Source organism: Triticum urartu, chromosome 1A (genome assembly GCF_056163025.1).
Source record: "Triticum urartu cultivar PI428250 chromosome 1A, HENAU_Tu73, whole genome shotgun sequence".
Classification (NCBI taxonomy): Eukaryota; Viridiplantae; Streptophyta; class Magnoliopsida; order Poales; family Poaceae; genus Triticum; species Triticum urartu.
This window is the reverse complement of record NC_141873.1, coordinates 38914697-38938315: the sequence shown is the minus strand read 5'-3', so window position 1 is coordinate 38938315 and position 23619 is coordinate 38914697. Positions and strand designations below refer to the sequence as shown.

The 23619-nt window shown below is 45.7% G+C and overlaps 1 protein-coding gene across 1 annotated transcript; it reads right to left on the bottom strand.

Moving 5' to 3' along the window:
* Positions 1 to 7773: 7773 nt before the first annotated feature.
* On the bottom strand, positions 7774 to 15536 carry LOC125524932 (uncharacterized). The gene is made up of 5 exons (XM_087536065.1): positions 15365 to 15536; positions 10867 to 11355; positions 10218 to 10365; positions 9876 to 9932; positions 7774 to 9750 (listed from the first exon to the last, which is right to left on the bottom strand). The coding sequence occupies exons 1-3, from the start codon at positions 15534 to 15536 to the stop codon at positions 10340 to 10342; spliced, it is 687 nt and encodes a 228-aa protein (XP_087392191.1). The 3' UTR covers positions 7774 to 9750; positions 9876 to 9932; positions 10218 to 10339.
* Between the last annotated feature and the right edge of the window lie 8083 nt (positions 15537 to 23619).

Here is a 23619-nt window from a genome sequence, read left to right as displayed (position 1 = left end):
GGAGGTGCCGGAGTAATGGTGCTTGGATCGGTCGGATCGGGAAGAAGACGTACGACTACTTCCTCTACGTTGTGTCAACGCTTCCGTTGCGATCTACAAGGGTACGTAAATCATACTCTCTCCTCGTTGCTATGCATCACCATGATCTTGCGTGTGCGTAGGAAAATTTTTGAAATTACTACGTTCCCCAACAGTGGCATCCGAGCCTAGGTTTTATGGTTTGATGTTATTTGCACGAGTAGAACACAAGTGAGTTGTGGACGATACAAGTCATACTGCCTACCAGCATGTCATACTTTGGTTCGGCGGTATTGTTGGACGAGACGACCCGGACCAACCTTACGCGTACGCTTACACGAGACCGGTTCCCTCGACGTGCTTTGCACATAGATGGCTTGCGGGCGACTGTCTCTCCAACTTTAGTTGAACCGAGTGTGGCTACGCCCGGTCTTTGCGAAGGTTAAAACGGAGTCTATTTGACAAACTATCGTTGTGGTTTTGATGCGTAGGTGAGATTGGTTCTTGCTTAAAGCCCGTAGCAACCACGTAAAACTTGCAACAACAAAGTAGAGGACGTCTAACTTGTTTTTGCAGGGCATGTTGTGATGTGATATGGTCAAGGCATGATGCTAAATTTTATTGTATGAGATGATCATGTTTTGTAACCGAGTTATCGGCAACTGGCGGGAGCCATATGGTTGTCGCTTTATTGTATGCAATGCAATCGCGATGTAATGCTTTACTTTATCACTAAACGGTAGCGATAGTCGTGGAAGCATAAGATTGGCGAGACGACAACGATGCTACGATGGAGATCAAGGTGTCGCGCCGGTGACGATGGTGATCATGACGGTGCTTCGGAGATGGAGATCACAGGCACAAGATGATGATGGCCATATCATATCACTTATATTGATTGCATGTGATGTTTATCTTTTTATGCATCTTATCTTGCTTTGATTGACGGTAGCATTATAAGATGATCTCTCACTAAATTATCAAGAAGTGTTCTCCCTGAGTATGCACCGTTGCGAAAGTTCTTCGTGCTGAGACACCGCGTGATGATCGGGTGTGATAGGCTCTACGTTCAAATACAACGGGTGCAAAACAGTTGCACACGCGGAATACTCAGGTTATACTTGACGAGCCAAGCATATACAGATATGGCCTCGGAACACGGAGACCGAAAGGTCGAGCGTGAATCATATAGTAGATATGATCAACATAATGATGTTCACCGATGAAACTACTCCATCTCACGTGATGATCGGACATGGTTTAGTTGATTTGGATCACGTGATCACTTAGAGGATTAGAGGGATGTCTATCTAAATGGGAGTTCTTAAGTAATATGATTAATTGAACTTAAATTTATCATGAACTTAGTACCTGATAGTATCTTGCTTGTTTATGTTGATTGTAGATAGATTGCTCGTGCTGTTGTTCCGTTGAATTTTAATGCGTTCCTTGAGAAAGCAAAGTTGAAAGATGATGGTAGCAATTACACGGACTGGGTCCGTAACTTGAGGATTATCCTCATTGCTGCACAGAAGAATTACGTCCTGGAAGCACCGCTGGGTGCCAGGCCTGCTGCTGGAGCAACACCAGATGTTATGAACGTCTGGCAGAGCAAAGCTGATGACTACTCAATAGTTCAGTGTGCCATGCTTTACGGCTTAGAATCGGGACTTCAACGACGTTTTGAATGTCATGGAGCATATGAGATGTTTCAGGAGTTGAAGTTAATATTTCAAGCAAATGCCCGGATTGAGAGATATGAAGTCTCCAATAAGTTCTATAGCTGCAAGATGGAAGAGAACAGTTCTGTCAGTGAGCATATACTCAAAATGTCTGGGTATAATAATCACTTGATTCAATTGGGAGTTAATCTTCTAGATGATTGCGTCATTGACAGAATTCTCCAATCACTGCCACCAAGCTACAAGAGCTTCGTGATGAACTATAATATGCAAGGGATGAACAAGACTATTCCCGAGCTCTTCGCAATGCTGAAAGCTGCGGAGGTAGAAATCAAAAAGGAGCATCAAGTGTTGATGGTTAACAAAACCACTAGTTTCAAGAAAAAGGGCAAAGGGAAGAAGAAGGGGAACTTCAAGAAGAACGGCAAGCAAGTTGCTGCTCAAGAGAAGAAACCCAAGTCTGGACCTAAGCCTGAAACTGAGTGCTTCTACTGCAAGCAGACTGGTCACTGGAAGCGGAACTGCCCAAAGTATTTGGCGGATAAGAAGGATGGCAAGGTGAACAAAGGTATATATGATATACATGTTATTGATGTGTACCTTACTAATGCTCGCAGTAGCACCTGGGTATTTGATACTGGTTCTGTTGCTAATATTTGCAACTCGAAACAGGGGCTACGGATTAAGCAAAGATTGGCTAAGGACGAGGTGACGATGCGCGTGGGAAACGGTTCCAAAGTCGATGTGATCGCGGTCGGCACGCTACCTCTACATCTACCTTCGGGATTAGTATTAGACCTAAATAATTGTTATTTGGTGCCAGCGTTAAGCATGAACATTATATCTGGATCTTGTTTGATGCGAGACGGTTATTCATTTAAATCAGAGAATAATGGTTGTTCTATTTATATGAGTAATATCTTTTATGGTCACGCACCCTTGAAGAGTGGCCTATTCTTATTAAATCTCGAGAGTAGTGATACACATATTCATAATGTTGAAGCCAAAAGATGCAGAGTTGATAATGATGGTGCAACTTATTTGTGGCACTGCCGTTTAGGTCATATCGGTGTAAAGCGCATGAAGAAACTCCATACTGATGGACTTTTGGAACCACTTGATTATGAATCGCTTGGTACTTGCGAACCGTGCCTCATGGGCAAGATGACTAAAACACCGTTCTCCGGTACTATGGAGAGAGCAACAGATTTGTTGGAAATCATACATACAGATGTATGTGGTCCGATGAATATTGAGGCTCGTGGCGGATATCGTTATCTTCTCACCTTCACAGATGATTAATTAGATATGGTTATATCTACTTAATGAAACATAAGTCTGAAACATTTGAAAAGTTCAAAGAATTTCAGAGTGAAGTGGAAAATCATCGTAACAAGAAAATAAAGTTTCTACGATCTGATCGTGGAGGAGAATATTTGAGTTACGAGTTTGGTGTACATTTGAAAATTTGTGGAATAGTTTCGCAACTCACGCCACCCGGAACACCACAGCGTAATGGTGTGTCCGAACGTCGTAATCGTACTTTACTAGATATGGTGCGATCTATGATGTCTTTTACAGATTTACCGCTATCATTTTGGGGATACGCTCTAGAGACGGCCGCATTCACGTTAAACAGGGCACCATCAAAATCCGTTGAGACGACGCCTTATGAACTATGGTTTGGCAAGAAACCAAAGTTGTCGTTTCTGAAAGTTTGGGGCTGCGATGCTTATGTGAAAAAGCTTCAACCTGATAAGCTCGAACCCAAATCGGAGAAATGTGTCTTTATAGGATATCCAAAGGAAACTATTGGATACACCTTCTATCACATATCCGAAGGCAAGACTTTTGTTACTAAATTCGGAAACTTTCTTGAGAAGGAGTTTCTCTCGAAAGAAGTGAGTGGGAGGAAAGTAGAACTTGACGAGGTAACTGTACCTGCTCCCTTGTTGGAAAGTAGTACATCACAGAAAACTGTTTCTGCGACACCTACACCAATAAGTGAGGAAGTTAATGATAATGATCATGAAACTTCAGAACAAGATACTACTGAACCTCGTAGATCAACCAGAGTAAGATCCGCACCAGAGTGGTACAGTAATCCAGTTCTGGAAGTCATGCTACTAGATCATGATGAACCTACGAACTATGAAGAAGCGATGGTGAGCCCAGATTCCGCAAAGTGGCTTGAAGCCATGAAATCTGAGATGGGATCCATGTATGAGAACAAAGTATGGACTTTGGTTGACTTGCTCGATGATCGGCAAGCAATTGAGAATAAATGGATCTTCAAGAAAAAGACTGACGCTGACGGTAATGTTACTGTCTATAAAGCTCGACTTGTCGCAAAAGGTTTTCGACAAGTTCAAGGGGTTGACTACGATGAGACCTTCTCACCCGTAGCGATGCTTAAGTCTATCAGAATCATGTTAGCAGTTGCCGCATTTTATGATTATGAAATTTGGCAGATGGATGTCAAAACTGCATTCCTGAATGGATTTCTGGAAGAAGAGTTGTATATGATGCAACCGGAAGGTTTTGTCGATCCAAAGGGAGCTAACAAAGTGTGCAAGCTCCAGCGATCCATTTATGGACTGGTGCAAGCCTCTCGGAGTTGGAATAAACGCTTTGATGGTGTGATCAAAGCATTTGGTTTTATACAGACTTTTGGTGAAGCCTGTATCTACAAGAAAGTGAGTGGGAGCTCTGTAGCATTTCTGATATTATATGTGGATGACATATTGCTGATTGGAAATGATATAGAATTTCTGGATAGCATAAAGGGATACTTGAATAAAAGTTTTTCGATGAAAGACCTCGGTGAAGCTGCTTACATATTAGGCATAAAGATCTATAGAGATAGATCAAGACGCTTAATTGGACTTTCACAAAGCACATACCTTGACAAGATTTTGAAGAAGTTCAAAATGGATCAAGCAAAGAAAGGGTTCTTGCCTGTGTTACAAGGTGTGAAGTTGAGTCAGACTCAATGTCCGACCACTGCAGAAGATAGAGAGAAAATGAAAGATGTTCCCTATGCTTCAGCCATAGGCTCTATCATGTATGCAATGCTGTGTACCAGACCTAATGTGTGCCTTGCTATAAGTTTAGCAGGGAGGTACCAAAGTAATCCAGGAGTGGATCACTGGACAGCGGTCAAGAACATCCTGAAATACCTGAAAAGGACTAAGGATATGTTTCTCGTATATGGAGGTGACAAAGAGCTCACCGTAAAAGGTTACGTTGATGCAAGCTTTGACACTGATCCGGACGATTCTAAATCACAAACCGGATACGTGTTTACATTGAACGGTGGAGCTGTCAGTTGGTGCAGTTCTAAACAAAGCGTCGTAGCGGGATCTACATGTGAAGCGGAGTACATAGCTGCTTCGGAAGCAGCGAACGAAGGAGTCTGGATGAAGGTGTTCATATCCGATCTAGGTGTCATACCTAGTGCATCGGGTCCAATGAAAATCTTTTATGACAATACTGGTGCAATTGCCTTGGCAAAGGAATCCAGATTTCACAAAAGGACCAAGCACATCAAGAGACGCTTCAATTACATCCGGGATCTAGTCCAGGTGGGAGACATAGAGATTTGCAAGATACATACGGATCTGAATGTTGCAGACCCGTTGACTAAGCCTCTTCCACGAGCAAAACATGATCAGCACCAAGGCTCCATGGGTGTTAGAATCATTACAGTTTAATCTAGATTATTGACTCTAGTGCAAGTGGGAGACTGAAGGAAATATGCCCTAGAGGCAATAAGAAAGTTATTATTTATTTCCTTATATCATGATAAATGTTTATTATTCATGCTAGAATTGTATTAACCGGAAACATAATACATGTGTGAATACATAGACAAACTAAACGTCACTAGTATGCCTCTACTTGACTAGCTCGTTAATCAAAGATGGTTATGTTTCCTAACCATGAACAAAGAGTTGTTATTTGATTAATGAGGTCACATCATTAGTTGAATGATCTGATTGACATGACCCATTCCATTAGCTTAGCACCCGATCGTTTAGTATGTTGCTATTGCTTTCTTCATGACTTATACATGTTCCTATGACTATGAGATTATGCAACTCCCGTTTGCCGGAGGAACACTTTGGGTGCTACCAAACGTCACAACGTAACTGGGTGATTATAAAGGAGTACTACAGGTGTCTCCAAAGGTAGATGTTGGGTTGGCGTATTTCGAGATTAGGATTTGTCACTCCGATTGTCGGAGAGGTATCTCTGGGCCCTCTCGGTAATGCACATCACATAAGCCTTGCAAGCATTGCAACTAATGAGTTAGTTGCAGGATGATGTATTACGAAACGAGTAAAGAGACTTGCCGGTAACGAGATTGAACTAGGTATTGGATACCGACGATCGAATCTCGGGCAAGTAACATACCGATGACAAAGGGAACAACGTATGTTGTTATGCGGTCTGACCGATAAAGATCTTCGTAGAATATGTAGGAGCTAATATGGGAATCCAGGTCCCGCTATTGGTTATTGACCGGAGATGTGTCTCGGTCATGTCTACATTGTTCTCGAACCGTAGGGTCCGCACGCTTAACGTTACGATGACAGTTATTATGAGTTTATGCATTTTGATGTACCGAAGGTTGTTCAGAGTCCCGGATGTGATCACGGACATGACGAGGAATCTCGAAATGGTCGAGACATAAAGATTGATATATTGGAAGCCTATGTTTGGACATCGGAAGTGTTCCGGGTGAAATCGGGATTTTACCGGAGTACCGGGAGGTTACCGGAGTACCGGGAGGTTACCGGAACCCCCCGGGAATCATATGGGCCTTAGTGGGCCTTAGTGGAAAGGTGAAAGGGCTGCCCATAAGGGCTGCGCGCCTCCCTCCCTCCCCTAGTCCTATTAGGACTAGGAGAGGTGGCCGGCCACCCCTCTCCCTCTTTCCCCCTTGGGAGTCCTATTTGGAATAGGATTGGGGGGGGGGGGGAGTCCTACTCCCGGTAGGAGTAGGACTCCTCCTGCGCCCCCATAGGGCTGGCCGCACCCCTTCCCCTTGGCTCCTTTATATACGGAGGCAGGGGGCACCTCTAGACACACAAGTTGATCATTGAGATTGTTCTTTAGCCGTGTGCGGTGCCCCCTGCCACCATATTCCACCTCGATCATATCGTTGTAGTGCTTAGGCGAAGCCCTGCGTCGGTAGAACATCAAGATCGTCACCACGCCGTCGTGCTGACGGAACTCCTCCCCGAAGCTTTGCTGGATCGGAGCCCGGGGATCGTCATCGAGCTGTACGTGTGCTAAGAACTCGGAGGTGCCGGAGTAACGGTGCTTGGATCGGTCGGATAGGGAAGAAGACGTACACTACTTCCTCTACGTTGTGTCAACGCTTCCGTTGCGATCTACAAGGGTACGTAGATCATACTCTCTCCTCGTTGCTATGCATCACCATGATCTTGCGTGTGCGTAGGAAATTTTTTGAAATTGCTACGTTCCCAAACACGACGTACCACTACATGACCCAGCGCGGCCAGTGCTTTCATCCTTCTCTTCGGATCCCCCGAAGAAGTTTTTAGCTGTAGGACACGGAGCAATGCTCAAAAGGATGACACCGATGTGGCTCATCTTGCAAGTAAAGTAAGATGCCTAACAAATACAGGCCTTACTATTATAGACGTGATATTTTGACATTAACTACAATTTTACTTGGATCACAAATAACTTGCAGACACTTTGCAGTAAAACTCTGTAAGAGGTAAAGACCATTTCTAAGGACTTTGTGGGATTAATACTATTGATTTGAATATTACACATTTGACTGGAATTTTATTATAGTCTAAAAGAACTTGTACAAACCGCTGAGATTGATCACCAGATTAAAAATCTCTTCCTTAACGCAATGCTAGTCCAAACTCGTTATAATAATTATAATTTGCACAAAACTTTTATACTTTTTCTAACCTATTTTATCTTGATACATTGTAAACAGAAATATTTTTTGATTTCAAAATTAGTGTAGTTAATAATGTTTGAAAATATTAATTATAATACTTTTTATACATATGTAATGTAATCATGAAAAATAAATACTCATGTTGTGCTAAATTTATTTTGTATATGTTTAAAACTAGTAATCGTGCACGTGCAATGCACGTGTTGACTAATAGAGCCAAATTAAAATTATTAAAAGCATAAGAACTTGAGAACATAAAATCTGTCCACTCATTGGAAAATAAATTCATACATGACATCAAGGACATCTAAGGCTAAGGACAAATTCTAGAAAGTCCAGTACTTACACGTAGTAATCTCATCTTGCTTTTTGGAGAAAGTTAGTTTCTGAAGTGTGTTGTCGCTGAATGATCATAAACAACATCATCTGCAATACTCTAGTACAACCTAAGTTGAATTATTCTTTTCAATCTAGGAACTCAAGTGTTTTGTCATCATGGTTGCACAAGGATTGGTGCAAAGAAAGGACCAAGGGGACTTTTTCTTTCGGCCGGCCAAAAGGGCATGGTCTTGCTTGTTATGTTTCAAAATTGACTATTGATATACAAATATATCCTTGATAATCCAAATACGAAACAAACAACTTTTTGATTGAATTGTTCATCACACGAGCTAGGATTAACCCTGGAGCCTCATACAACGAAACAGATACAAGTTGGATAGCTGATCTAGCCAATAAAAGAGAACCATCAACTAACAAAAACAAATAAATACACCAAAAGGTAGCCAGCATTGACCTATGTCTTGGATTTGGTCCTGAAAGAGATATGCCCATGCGTGATGACCATAATTTTGCACCAAGTTAGGACAATCTGATGCTATGATCACCTTCTTGTACTGACCTTACTTAAAGACTACTCCTTGTTTATCTATTCATTTACTAATGCCTAGTCTGGAATTTCAGACATGAAACCTGTCAAATGCCTAAATATACATTTCTTTGTTCAATCAGATATCCAATCAAGAACCAGTGAACTGAATTTTGTGTTGTCATGGTAGCAAATCATTCAACGAAATGCTTACGAGCACACATATGAGAGATAATCAAGAATTAAAGAATAAAGCACCAAAGTACTCGCTCCAATTCATGCAGAATTCTAATTCTTGTGAGGAGTTCAAATTTGAACTAAAACCACGGCAAGAATTATGTAAAGGACAGAGTAGAGATGTATTATCCTCCCATCTATAGCAACAAGAGCCAAAATCAACGATGTTATACACCCCTCTTCAATGTTTGGAAGTTGACATACTCCCCTTATGTTTGGCATTCGTTTTGGAAACATCATACTTTAATATACAACTTCACATTGTGTAAGTTATATGTGCACCAAGATAGAGATAAAAAAGATGTATGCTAGATTTGTAACAAACCATTCACCTTTAATTATAATTTGACAAACATTTAGTACATATGATTAACTTGCTTGAAGAAAAGCTTGCAAATTTAAGACCTGCTACTGCTATCCACTCTTTCTTCTCTTCACATAGACAAAATTCATTTCAGAAACATGAAACATCTTTATAAGGATGTAGACATTAGTATCAAAATCCTGCAGATCAAATTCTATAGAAATCCTAAACATATTCTATAGCGAACATATGCTGCAACACAACACTGACTAATCTAAAGACCAATGTTGGCATACAAGATGGGTCTAGCTCTCTAAAAATTTCAACGTCAACCTCTCAGCAACTAAAATTATTATTGCTCTGTTAAGGTGGATACCATATTTCTCATGTACTTTTTTATTCAGAATTTCTACATATTGTTATTCATAAGTCATTATCCAGAATTCCTACTTACTTTTATTAATAAGTAAAGATAACAAACAATGTTGTTTATTTGTTATTAATAAATAAAGATAAGAAAGAGTCATGTGCACACTGCAAATATAACAAAACTAATGCATTAAGACAATGTATGGGACATACCAATATTTCAAGTCTTGTAAGACCACAAGAAGGGAGCAATCAGTCCGAGATTGATACTTCGTCAGAAGCAGCGGGGAGATTGGCAATATTTCAATGTATATACTGCAGACTGTACTGCCAAGCAAGCAAAGAAAAAAGCAGAGTTTGAAGTTCAGATCCTTTCAGTACTTTCAGATCCCTAAAAACCTTATTAAGCTTAGTATTTACGAATGCATTTATTTTGAAGAGCAAAACCTTTCTGAATATCCTTTTGCTTCTCCCTCGCGCACTCAGATCCAATATCCTCTCCTCCTACCACAAGGAAAAGTCAGTAGGACTTGCGAAGTGCAGAACTACATATAACATTTTAACCCTGAGCTATAGTATAGTATCTTGTATGTATAAACACTGAATTTTTGAACCGAATTTCGTTGCAACTAATCTCACAAATTTACAACTCATCATCATCAATCCAAAAACAGAACACACATGCTCTCGAATTAAGGCTGTAACTGAATCAACTTAAAAAGAGTACACATAAAAAATTGTTTAGTTCTGCTGTCACTCAACTAAAAAGCTCATATGGCTTCTACATACCTCAGGATCTCTTCTCCACGCACATCGTCCGCAAGTTGCGTTCCATAATGTGTATGCGGTCCGGGCCACCGTTCTTCTCCTCGACGACCCTAATCAGATCTAAGAATATGCGTACATTGATTTTAACACCAACTTGACAACGATATGCCTACAAATAAAAAGAAAACTGATCAAAATCATCACCTGATTAAACATCCAACTGAAGGCAACAGCAACAGTGCACTCATTCTTGGAAGCACTACTATTTCAATCCAAGTTATACACCTTATCCATTGTCTTTATTACAGATGAAAAGTTAATCCTCCTTTCTTTATTTGGGAAGATTTTTCCATTAGAGAAAAACTTTACGTGACTATTTAGAAGGGTTTCAAACCAGACACTTCCAGATCGCTGTGATGAGATAATTGCAAAAAACTGAGCATTTACTAACAAAGTATATACAACAAAAAAAGTTAAAGAAAATAGTACAAAGATAGAACAGTACACCTACTGTACTTAGTAGACAATACAAAGAAAAGCACACAGAGAGAGTGATTAGAGGAGCAACTGAACATGTGAAGCATCGAGGAGTTGCTGCACGTGGGTGTATAGGTGTTGGACATGGGGAATGGGGGAGAATAAGAAGGATTCAGGGGGTGGCGGGACTCACCTGCGACGCCATCCCGGGTGAAGTAGCCGATGAAGTGGACAGCCAGCAGCGCCTTCTCCAGCTTTGGGTCCGGCTGAGGAGAGGAGCCACCGCCAGGTCTGATGCGCACGGATCTCATTGGACGACTTCCCGACAGCGACGGTGTTGCAGGCGAGATCAAATTAAACATTCCCCGGTTGCCGAGGTCCTTGGGAGGCGAGGATGAGGTAGGACGGCGCGGCGGACCAGGCGGACGGCGCGGCGGACGCGACCCGGTCGGCGCGGGCTGTGTCCTGGCGGCGCGGCGGTCCGGGCGGATGGAGCGCGGACGGCGCGGCGGCGCGGTCCAGGCGGACGGCACGGCGGACCAGGCAGACGGCGCGGCGGACCAGGCGGACGGCGCGGCGGCGGTCGAGGCGGACGGCGCGGCGCGGGGCGGGCGAGGGGTGGGGCGGTGGTCGGGCCAAAACTGCTGGGCGGGCGAGGGGTGGGGCTGTGGTCGGGGCAAAACTGCTGGTTGCGAGCGACGTGGTCGGGGAACGATGCTAATGGCAATGATTGGTAATTAATTAAGTAATGGCATGGTGGGTAATTAAAGCGTAAAACGCGTTCAGTATTCTGGAGGGATGTAGACCATCAGATTACAGGTTTCGATGGATAGGATGATTTGGTTCTCCGCCCTCTCTTTCTTTTATAGTGGTAGTAGATGCGTGCTAGTTTTCTCCTCTTTCATGTTATCCTTTAGCAAAATCTTGAAAAAGAATTACGCTTGAAGACAAAAGGGAAAAAAGCATAGCAAAATTACAGGGCTCCTTGCATTAAGTTTTGATAATTGCATTGTTGTATGATGTTTATGTATATATATTTGTGTGTGTGTGTGTGAGTGAGTGAGAGAGAGAGTTCATATATATTTTAATAACATTAAATATCTTGGTAGATATCTCTAAAATGGAACTAAGGTACGCCCCTTTGCTCCTACCTCCTGTGACCTCTCAGTTAGGGTTTTCCTGCCTCTCGCCGGCGATGCCAGTGGTCCGCCTCGTCTCCTATAGTCCTTGGATCATGGAGGCGCGGTGGATCCCGACCCTTGCCGGAGGGAAGGTTTCGTTTTTAGGTGTGTTTTGGAGTTTTTTAGGGTTTGTGTGATGCTCAAGAAGACGAGGCGAAGGCGGCTTCTTAGAAGATGGAATAAGGTCCTCCCAGCCTAGCCCATGTCCCAGTGATGTTTCTAGCATCGGCGGAGGGCATGTGGAGGTGTGTCTTCAACGGATCTCATGGGGTCCGGTCGGCGTTTGTCTTCGGTGGATCCGCTTGGATCCGGTTTGTTCTTTTATGTCTATATGTCTACAAGTTGGATCTTTCCGATCTATACATCCCTTCATCGGCGACAGTTGCTGTTCTGGTGTGCTGGTCCTATAAGGTCTTAGCACGACGACTTCTTGACTGTCTACTACAACAATGTTTGCCCGACTCTGATGAGAGAGGGACCATGACAGCGGCGCGCCTTCGGCTCGCTCTAGTGCTTGTAGTCGTCGCTAGGTGGTCTACGGACCTGGATGTAATTGTGACGCCCCCGATTCAATCGTACACTAATCATTCACGCAAACGTGTACGATCAAGGTCAGGGACTCACGGGAAGATATCACAACACAACTCTACAAATAAAATAAGTCATACAAGCATCATATTACAAGCCAGGGGCCTCGAGGGCTCGAATACAAGAGCTCGATCATAGACGAGTCAGCGGAAGCAACAATATCTGAGTACAGACATAAGTTAAACAAATTTGCCTTAAGAAGGCTAGCACAAACTGGGATACAGATCGAAAGAGGCGCAGGCCTCCTGCCTGGGATCCTCCTAACTACTCCTGGTCGTCGTCAGCGGGCATCACGTAGTAGTAGACACCTCCGGTGTAGTAGGAGTCGTCGTCGACGGTGTCGTCTGGATCCTGGGCTCCAACATCTGGTTGTGACAACCAGGTAGAAGGGATAGGAGGAAAAGAGGGAGAAAGCAACCGTGAGTACTCATCCAAAGTACTCGCAAGCAAGGAGCTACACTACATATGCATGGGTAAATGTGTAAAGGGCCGTATCGGTGGACTGAACTGCAGAAAGCCAGAACAAGAGGGGGGTAGCTAGTCCTTTCGAAGACTACGCTTCTGGCAGCCTCCGTCTTGCAGCATGTAGAAGAGAGTAGACTGAAGTCCTCCAAGTATCATCGCATAGCATAATCCTAACCGATGATCCTCCCCTCGTCGCCCTGTGAGAGAGCGATCACCGGTTGTATCTGGCACTTGGAAGGGTGTGTTTTATTAAGTATCCGGTTCTAGTTGTCATAAGGTCAAGGTACAACTCCAAGTCGTCCTGTTACCGAAGATCACGGCTATTCGAATAGATTAACTTCCCTGCAGGGGTGCACCACATAACCCAACACGCTCGATCCCATTTGGCCGGACACACTTTCCTGGGTCATGCCCGGCCTCGGAAGATCAACACGTCGCAGCCCCACCTAGACCAACAGAGAGGTCAGCACGCCGGTCTAAACCTAAGCGCCCAGGGGTCTGGGCCCATCGCCCTTAGCACACCTGCACGTTGCGTGGGCGGCCGGAAGCAGACCTAGCCTAGTGGCGTTCCAGTCCAATCCGGCGCGCGCCGCTCCGTTGCTGACGTCACGAAGGCTTCGGCTGATACCACGACGTCGAGTGCCCATAACTGTCCCCGCGTAGATGGTTAGTGCGTATAGGCCAGTAGCCAGACTCAGATCAAATACCAAGATCTCGTTAAACGTGTTAAGTATCTGCAAACGCCGACCAGGGCCAGGCCCACCTCTCTCCTAGGTGGTCTCAACCTGCCCTGTCGCTCCGCCACAAAGTAACAGTCGGGGGCCGTCGGGAACCCAGGCCCACCTCTACCGGGATGGAGCCACCTGCCCCTTCAGCCCCCATGTCCGAACAGTATCACAGGTAAGGTAACTGTGTAGAGTATATAGTATATGCCCGTGATCACCTCCCGAAGTGATCACGGCCCAGTAGTATAGCATGGCAGACGGACAAGAGTGTAGGGCCACTGATGGAACACTAGCATCCTATACTAAGCAGTAGGATAGCAGGTAAGGGTAACAACAGTAGTAGCAAGGATAGGCTATGCATCAGGATAGGAATAACGGAAAGCAGTAACATGCTACACTACTCTAATGCAAGCAGTATAGAAAAGAGTAGGCGATATCTGGTGATCAAAGGGGAGGCTTGCCTGGTTGCTCTGGCAAGAGAGAGTGGTCGTCAACACCGTAGTCGTACTGGGTAGCAGCGGCGTCGGTCTCGGTGTCTAGCAAGAGAAGAGGGGGAAGAAACAATAAATATAATGCAACAAATGCATGACGATGCATGACATGACAAAGCGTGATGCTAGGTGTGCCCTAACGCGGTACGAGGTGGTATCGGTGAAGGGGGAAAACATCCGGAAAAGTATTCCCGGTGTTTCGTGTTTTTGGACAGATGAACCGGAGGGGGAAAGTTGCGTGTTCGCTATTCTAGGGATGCGTGGCGGATGAACGGGCTGCGTATCCGGGATCGTCTCGTCGTTCTGAGCAACTTTCATGTACAAAGTTTTTCCATCCGAGCTACGGTTTATTTTATATTAATTTTCAAAGTTTTAAACCATTTTCTAAATTGTTTTAATTCGAAAATTAAATCTTAAATTGCTATGGGTACACAGAATTGTACCCAACAGAATGTATGTGTGGCTGGCAGGTGGGGTCAAGGGGTGGTCCAGTCAGCATTTGACCAGTCAACTGTTGACTGGTCAACAGGGTCTAACAGGGCCCACCTGTCATGGACTGGGTCAACCCAGTCAACAGTTTGACTGGTCAAACTGAACAGGGGGCCCACATGTCATTGACTGACAACTAACTAACCTAATTAATTGGTTTAATAAACAGATTAATTAGGTTAATCTAATCAATATTAATTAAGCTAATTAACTCTTTAATTAAGTAATTAATTATTTTATTTATTTATTTATTTTAAACTCCCTTTTTTTCATTTTTATTCTGGGGGTGGGGCCCCACTGTCATAGGGCCAGAGGAGGCCTAGCGGGTTTTGGGCGCCGGGGCAACGGTTGTCGCCCGGACGGCGCAGTTGCGGGCGCCGGGTCGCCTGGACCGGGTGCTGCCTTGCCGGCAGCCCTGGCAGGGCACGACGCCGGCCATGGAAGGGAGTGGGCCGCGGCGAATGCGGTGGTAGGGGGTGGTAGCTGGGGCGAGGACGCGGCCGCGGCGACTGCGGGAATCCAGGGGCGCGGGCACCGGACACAGCCGCGGGGGCGACGGCCACGGCGCGAGCGGGCAGGGGTGGTCGCGGGGTGGAGGGGGCTCGGAGTTGGCCGCGGTGTAGCGGCGTCGCCGGCGCAGGGGGGATTCGGTGGCCGCATCGGAGGCGGCAGGGGGGCTGGGGGCCACGGCAAGTGCGGTGCGCGGGCACGGCGCGGTGAGCGCGCATCGGACGCGGCCGGAGCGCGTCAACCGGGGGCGAGATCGGCGGGGACCGCGGCGACGAGCGCGAGGGAGAGGGAGGGAGCAAGGCGGGGCTCACATCGGGAGGAGTAGGGCACGGGCAGTGGGGGGGCTCGGGGAGGAAGGCGAGGACGGTCCGGCGAGGAGGCTCCGGCGTCGAGCAGCGGGGCGGCGTCGGGCATCGAGCAGCGGGATCGATCCGATCTAGCTCGGGTCGAGGTGGGGCGGGCGCCATGCGGGGGAAGATGGGGAGGCGGGCGCCGGCGAGGGGGGTGGCCGGAGGCACTGGGCAGCGGCGGCGGCGTTGGGTGCCCGATCCAATCGGGATCGGGAGAGAGGGAGAGTGGGGGTTCGTGCGTGGGGCTCTCCCCTGGCGGCGCTGGAGGGAGAGGGTGGGGATCGAGCGACGTGGGGGGGGGGGGTGGGCGCACTTGGGTTAGGGTTCGAGGTAGTGGGGGTTAAGGGGGGGCGAGCTGGGCTGTGGGGCGCCGGCTGGGCCGGCCTGGCGGCCCGATGGCCTGCTGGGCCATGGTCCAGCGGGGGGGGATCTTCTATTTCTTTTTCTTTTTTGTTTAACTGTTTATAACATTTTTCTTTTACGGTTTTAATTCATACTATTTTTGTTTTATGAAATATAATTCTAGCACCTAAATTAGTGGTAGTAATTATATTACTGCCACAATTATCCTTTTAATTATTAAAAGTAGTTTTCAATAATTTAATCATTTAAGTGACGATTAAATAAATAATTTAGCTATTGTTTCTATCATTTAGTGCATCTAAGCATTTTATAAAAATTTTGGGTTCACCACCCTGATCATATATGATTTATTTGCTACACTTTGAACATTTTAAATTTGACTAAAGAAAACTTTTATCGTTTAACTTTACTTTAAATTAGAATTCGAAAGGGACGTGATACACCGCAAGATTAAAAATAGTAACCATGGTGACGTGGCATCATTATCGTGAGATTACTGTAGCCTAATTATCCGGGCGTCACAATTCTCCTCCACTACAAGAAATCTCGTCCCGAGATTTAGGAGGGGAGTAAGGGAAAGACGTGGCTACGAAATTCTATCGAGTCTTCTCAGTCTTGGTTGCTCTTCTCGAAGAGGTTGATCCCTTTCGTTGATGTCTTCATTTCTCTGATTTAAGTCACCATGACCAAGTCGTCATCCTTTCTTCGGAACTCCAACGTACTTACGAATAGGTAATAGGCAACTTGGCTACGTCAGAATGCTTATGAGGGAAACAAGGTGGGGGTTAACCCATGAATGAGCATAAGACTACCTCTCGAGTTGAACATATAAAATACCTCGAGAGTAAGGTACGAAGGTACAATGAGAGGGCCCAAGCGGATAGTTAGTTGTTCAATGTCTGAACCATAGTGAGAAAGGGTTCACAGCAGCGAGAGTAAGTATTGCGTCTGATACCAGAATGGAGCACTAGGAAGGTGGCTCGCGAATTACCTACGAAACCAAGAGCAAGGGATAACTTTGTTAACAAGGTGTACAGGAGAGTCAGGTTTCGATCCTGTGGAACTGTGGGTTATGGGCCCACCATGTGGTTAAAAGTAGGAAGGACGGTGACATCTTGCACGATCATGTAAGCAAGGCATGTCAGAGGATAGTCTGTCGGTCATGTCGGCAACACATCAGTACCAAGGGCGAGGGACGAAGAGAACCATTTTCCTGCTCGTTGAACGAGGCGGACCAGTAGGCAAGATTCTCGTCCATCGATGGTTACCGGAATGCCATCAACAAAAGTAACAAGGTCGTTCTAACAGAGTGGTACAACGAGGTGTTTACATAAGCAAGGATATATTACTGCTTATACAATATAGAACACAAGAAGGTTTAAACAAACCAATGGAAAGGAAAAGTGATTATCAGGTTTTTAAACAGAACAATGGAAATGAAAATGTGTTTAAACACATATTTCAAGGGTATATTCTTCCCAAGGACAAGCAGAACATATTATCCATGACAGGATATAATGTAGAAAACTCCTTAGGTAGGGGAGAGAAATTTCAAGACATTACCCGTACATCGGTGTTTGGATAATTGAGCAGGAAACATTTAGCATTGGGCTTCAAATGGTCTTGTTGAAAATTGAAGTACCATAGGCATGCTCCGAGAAAGCATTGACATGGTCATCAGTTGAAGATCAGACTTTGGAAACACAAAGGATCCATCAGGAATAACTTGTAGAATAAGTCTTACAATTTCCTCATGGAAGAATGGATAACCTTGCTGAAAAGGAATCTATAACAATATGGCCAACCGGCCAGGTGTGCTAGGCACGACACCACCTTACCGGGTCACATAAGACCAATGTTATAACTCTTGGAAATATGTTCCAACCATCATATCTGACCGAGATTCAGATCTGATTGGTGTCAGGATAACTCAGACTCAGGAGGCCCGAGGAGAAAATGGTGCGACACAAATTGTCAAGATGACATTGTAAGATTCTCGGGAATTGAACTGTGGAAGCAAGTTCTGAATCATGAGTTCATTATTAAATCAAGGATAGAATGAGGTGGCTGATGAACTCAGTGACAATTCATCGAGATTTCCAAAAGATGGATTTCCACATTTATGTGAGCAGGAAATATCATTTGTCGGATCAATGATATAATGATGTATGCTCGAGGGAAACATGCTCAACTGAGCAATGATAGAAGGGTGCACCCAGGAATCTGGACTAGGTAGCACGATCAATGTTTGAATGATGATTCAATAAGCAATAGAATTCTAATGAAATTGTAGACCAATAACTTCAAAGCAATAGGGTTGCTAGAAGTTTAGAATTTACACATCACAGACCATTTGTCGGTATTCCGGTTAGAAACAACACGGAGACCAAGAAATGAACGCAAATGGCGAGAGATATTACTATACCAAGAATTCTCAAGAGGTGGTAAAATTACCATGACATTCTTGACACAAAAGGTGGTAATATTCCAAGGTAAAGAAGGACAAATGCTGGATAGCAAGGAACTCAAGCTATAACACAAAACATGAACAAGTTTGTGTTGGAGGGAAGGCAATAAAGTGGTCGGTGATAACACAAACCATTGAGGGGCGAGGATGGTACTTCTCATCATGAATTCAATTGATATCCTGGAAGGGGTCAAAATGTTGATGATGATCACGACACATTTGTCGAGAGGTTTCAAGAAGATGTAACCGATCGGCGATGACATCAAGTCCACAGAATGATGAAGCGAGAAGTTATTGAAACCATAGGTACGACACAAACTTGAAATCAAGCTTGTTATTCAAGGACAATTGTTATGACGAGGAAGATCGACGTAAGATTAGCTCTCCTCGAAATTTTTGCTCTAGGAAGGACCAGGTAGCACAGTTAAAATCGGCATGACAAGGATATAGCCAAGTAGGCTAGGAATGACGTGATCGATTTCAAATTCGTAAGTCATGAAGGTTACCACGATTTGTTTAACCGCGGTGTAGACTTCAGTCAATTATCGGTGTCTTTGAGTGTTTAATAACTCTGAGCCCATGAAAATTTTGGAGTCAGTGAGAATGTAGCACTGGTTGAAGAACTCATAAGAAGCTATGCGGTTCCATGACAATCTCGAGGTACCAGGGGGTAATACTCGACGACAGATCAAAGTAGAGGTTGGACTGGGGTATTGCTCTATAGAAGACAGGTGCTTAAACTTGCACGAGAAATGGTATTTAAAGGAGATCATGGTCGGAACCACGATTGCCAAAGGCCAGATCCCAGATATAAGCTGAACTTATACCAAGGGAGTAATTAATTTAAGAGAAGCTTTAATGATAAGATCTACATCGTGTCCATGGGCATGAACACAAAGTTCAAGGTCGACTCCCACTTCTTCAATGCATAACCTTACATTTACCTCCCCTTTTTTGGAAGTTGTAGGGCTGAAAAGTTATCTGACGAAGCGTCAGCAAGGTATAACCCGCATAACTTTCGAGGTCACACAAATTAAGGAAGGCATAGGTTCAACCCGTCAGGGTATCGTGGAAACATATACCACAAGCTTTGAGAGTAAATATTACCAGCTCGAAAGCAGAGCATGGTTGGCAAAGGAGAGGATACAAATTACCAAAGGCATTATGTATCGGAGAAAGAACTCACAAGGTGATTAATTATGAAGGACATTGTCGGATAAAAATCCAACAGTGGATATGGTGATCCACAATGGAGCTGATGTGAGTATCGATACCAAATCAGAGGAAGAAAGAATGCAAATGCATCGTTTTACAGAACATCTGAATAATTCAACGTTTAAATAACAAAGGATTTATGATTTTCAAATCAAGGGATCAGGAGCAAACGCTCTGATCAAGGACGGACAAGTTGAATAGACTTAGGGGTACAATCGATGGCAATCTGATTGGTCGAGATCCAGCTCATGTTTAAAATGACGTTTGAGCCGAAAGGATGAATTCTAGGATCCGATTGAGGATTGCGAGCATTCGCAATATTTTTGAATCAATGGACTCAAAATGATAGAGACAAAGGCTGCCAATAAGATTACTATAATTATGGGCTTAACCATAATGCAAGCAAGCAAGAATTTCAAGAGCAATAAGCTGCTAAGGATTTTCGGAAGATCGAATATTATTTCGAAGACCTTAGTGAAACACATAAACAACGGGGAAAGAACGGATATCTGGTAAGTGTGAGGAATTATCCGTAGGGGGTATTCATGTGGAAAGAACTGCAAGGCAGTGGGAACAAAGTATACTCGAAACATTATAGAGAATTTCGGGTTATCTTGTAATAACAAGACCAACTGGGAATAAAAGTAAGAACGACAGGTGTAAGTATTTATCCATAGGGATATTTCGGTGCAAGGGAATTGCAAAAGCAATGGGCACAAGGTCTTGAGAGAATATCAAAGAGTATCGTCGAAATCTTCTAGTGCAGCCAGCGATCATCTGGACTGAAGGGGCTCTCCGGGAGAAATTATTTTCGAGAACCTAAAGTTAGATTTTAGTAAAAATCGTTTAACCCAAATAGAAGAGAGTTCAGAATCCCAGAGTAAAGATCGAGAAGTAAAAGATCCTAATACCACCCAATGGCGACGTGGGCCCATAGGCCGCACAGCCATGTTAGTAAAAGTTTTGCAAGGTCTAGACTCGACTTCGGCCAAGGAGTATGGAAGGGGGATTCCTACAGGCAGTCGGCTCTGATACCAACTTGTGACGCCCCCGATTCAATCGTACACTAATCATTCACGCAAACGTGTACGATCAAGGTCAGGGACTCACGGGAAGATATCACAACACAACTCTACAAATAAAATAAGTCATACAAGCATCATATTACAAGCCAGGGGCCTCGAGGGCTCGAATACAAGAGCTCGATCATAGACGAGTCAGCGGAAGCAACAATATCTGAGTACAGACATAAGTTAAACAAATTTGCCTTAAGAAGGCTAGCACAAACTGGGATAAAGATCGAAAGAGGCGCAGGCCTCCTGCCTGGGATCCTCCTAACTACTCCTGGTCGTCGTCAGCGGGCATCACGTAGTAGTAGACACCTCGGTGTAGTAGGAGTCGTCGTCGACGGTGTCGTCTGGATCCTGGGCTCCAACATCTGGTTGTGACAACCAGGTAGAAGGGATAGGGGGAAAAGAGGGAGAAAGCAACCGTGAGTACTCATCCAAAGTACTCGCAAGCAAGGAGCTACACTACATATGCATGGGTAAATGTGTAAAGGGCCATATCGGTGGACTGAACTGCAGAAAGCCAGAACAAGAGGGGGGTAGCTAGTACTTTCGAAGACTACGCTTCTGGCAGCCTCCGTCTTGCAGCATGTAGAAGAGAGTAGACTGAAGTCCTCCAAGTATCATCGCATAGCATAATCCTAACCGATGATCCTCCCCTCGTCGCCCTGTGAGAGAGCGATCACCGGTTGTATCTGGCACTTGGAAGGGTGTGTTTTATTAAGTATCCGGTTCTAGTTGTCATAAGGTCAAGGTACAACTCCAAGTCGTCCTGTTACCGAAGATCACGGCTATTCGAATAGATTAACTTCCCTGCAGGGGTGCACCACATAACCCAACACGCTCGATCCCATTTGGCCGGACACACTTTCCTGGGTCATGCCCGGCCTCGGAAGATCAACACGTCGCAGCCCCACCTAGACCAACAGAGAGGTCAGCACGCCGGTCTAAACCTAAGCGCCCAGGGGTCTGGGCCCATCGCCCTTAGCACACCTGCACGTTGCGTGGGCGGCCGGAAGCAGACCTAGCCTAGTGGCGTTCCAGTCCAATCCGGCGCGCGCCGCTCCGTTGCTGACGTCACGAAGGCTTCGGCTGATACCACGACGTCGAGTGCCCATAACTGTCCCCGCGTAGATGGTTAGTGCGTATAGGCCAGTAGCCAGACTCAGATCAAATACCAAGATCTCGTTAAACGTGTTAAGTATCTGCAAACGCCGACCAGGGCCAGGCCCACCTCTCTCCTAGGTGGTCTCAACCTGCCCTGTCGCTCCGCCACAAAGTAACAGTCGGGGGCCGTCGGGAACCCAGGCCCACCTCTACCGGGATGGAGCCACCTGCCCCTTCAGCCCCCATGTCCGAACAGTATCACAGGTAAGGTAACTGTGTAGAGTATATAGTATATGCCCGTGATCACCTCCCGAAGTGATCACGGCCCAGTAGTATAGCATGGCAGACGGACAAGAGTGTAGGGCCACTGATGGAACACTAGCATCCTATACTAAGCAGTAGGATAGCAGGTAAGGGTAACAACAGTAGTAGCAAGGACAGGCTATGCATCAGGATAGGAATAACGGAAAGCAGTAACATGCTACACTACTCTAATGCAAGCAGTATAGAAAAGAGTAGGCGATATCTGGTGATCAAAGGGGAGGCTTGCCTGGTTGCTCTGGCAAGAGAGAGTGGTCGTCAACACCGTAGTCGTACTGGGTAGCAGCGGCGTCGGTCTCGGTGTCTAGCAAGAGAAGAGGGGGAAGAAACAATAAATATAATGCAACAAATGCATGACGATGCATGACATGACAAAGCGTGATGCTAGGTGTGCCCTAACGCGGTACGAGGTGGTATCGGTGAAGGGGGAAAACATCCGGAAAAGTATTCCCGGTGTTTCGCGTTTTTGGACAGATGAACCGGAGGGGGAAAGTTGCGTGTTCGCTATGCTAGGGATGCGTGGCGGATGAACGGGCTGCGTATCCGGGATCGTCTCGTCGTTCTGAGCAACTTTCATGTACAAAGTTTTTCCATCCGAGCTACGGTTTATTTTATATTAATTTTCAAAGTTTTAAACCATTTTCTAAATTGTTTTAATTCGAAAATTAAATCTTAAATTGCTATGGGTACACAGAATTGTACCCAACAGAATGTATGTGTGGCTGGCAGGTGGGGTCAAGGGGTGGTCCAGTCAGCATTTGACCAGTCAACTGTTGACTGGTTAACAGGGTCTAACAGGGCCCACCTGTCATGGACTGGGTCAACCCAGTCAACAGTTTGACTGGTCAAACTGAACAGGGGGCCCACATGTCATTGACTGACAACTAACTAACCTAATTAATTGGTTTAATAAACAGATTAATTAGGTTAATCTAATCAATATTAATTAAGCTAATTAACTCTTTAATTAAGTAATTAATTATTTTATTTATTTATTTATTTTAAACTCCCTTTTTTTCATTTTTATTCTGGGGGTGGGGCCCCACTGTCATAGGGCCAGAGGAGGCCTAGCGGGTTTCGGGCGCCGGGGCAACGGTTGTCGCCCGGACGGCGCAGTTGCGGGCGCCGGGTCGCCTGGACCGGGTGCTGCCTTGCCGGCAGCCCTGGCGGGGCACGACGCCGGCCATGGAAGGGAGTGGGCCGCGGCGAATGCGGTGGTAGGGGGTGGTAGCTGGGGCGAGGACGCGGCCGCGGCGACTGCGGGAATCCAGGGGCGCGGGCACCGGACACAGCCGCGGGGGCGACGGCCACGGCGCGAGCGGGCAGGGGTGGTCGCGGGGTGGAGGGGGCTCGGAGTTGGCCGCGGTGTAGCGGCGTCGCCGGCGCAGGGGGGATTCGGTGGCCGCATCGGAGGCGGCAGGGGGGCTGGGGGCCACGGCAAGTGCGGTGCGCGGGCACGGCGCGGTGAGCGCGCATCGGACGCGGCCGGAGCGCGTCAACCGGGGGCGAGATCGGCGGGGACCGCGGCGACGAGCGCGAGCGCGCGAGGGAGAGGGAGGGAGCAAGGCGGGGCTCACATCGGGAGGAGTAGGGCACGGGCAGTGGGG

Excerpts from the sequence above, each read along its gene's own strand:
- LOC125524932 (XM_087536065.1), bottom strand. The coding sequence starts at position 15,536 with ATGCCCGACGCCGCCCCGCTGCTCGACGCCGGAGCCTCCTCGCCGGAC. Across the intron at positions 11,356-15,364 it reads CCCCGCCGATCTCGCCCCCG|TTTTGCCCCGACCACAGCCC; the intron begins GTTGACGCGCTC and ends CGCAACCAGCAG. Across the intron at positions 10,366-10,866 it reads CACCCGGGATGGCGTCGCAG|GCATATCGTTGTCAAGTTGG; the intron begins GTGAGTCCCGCC and ends TTTTATTTGTAG.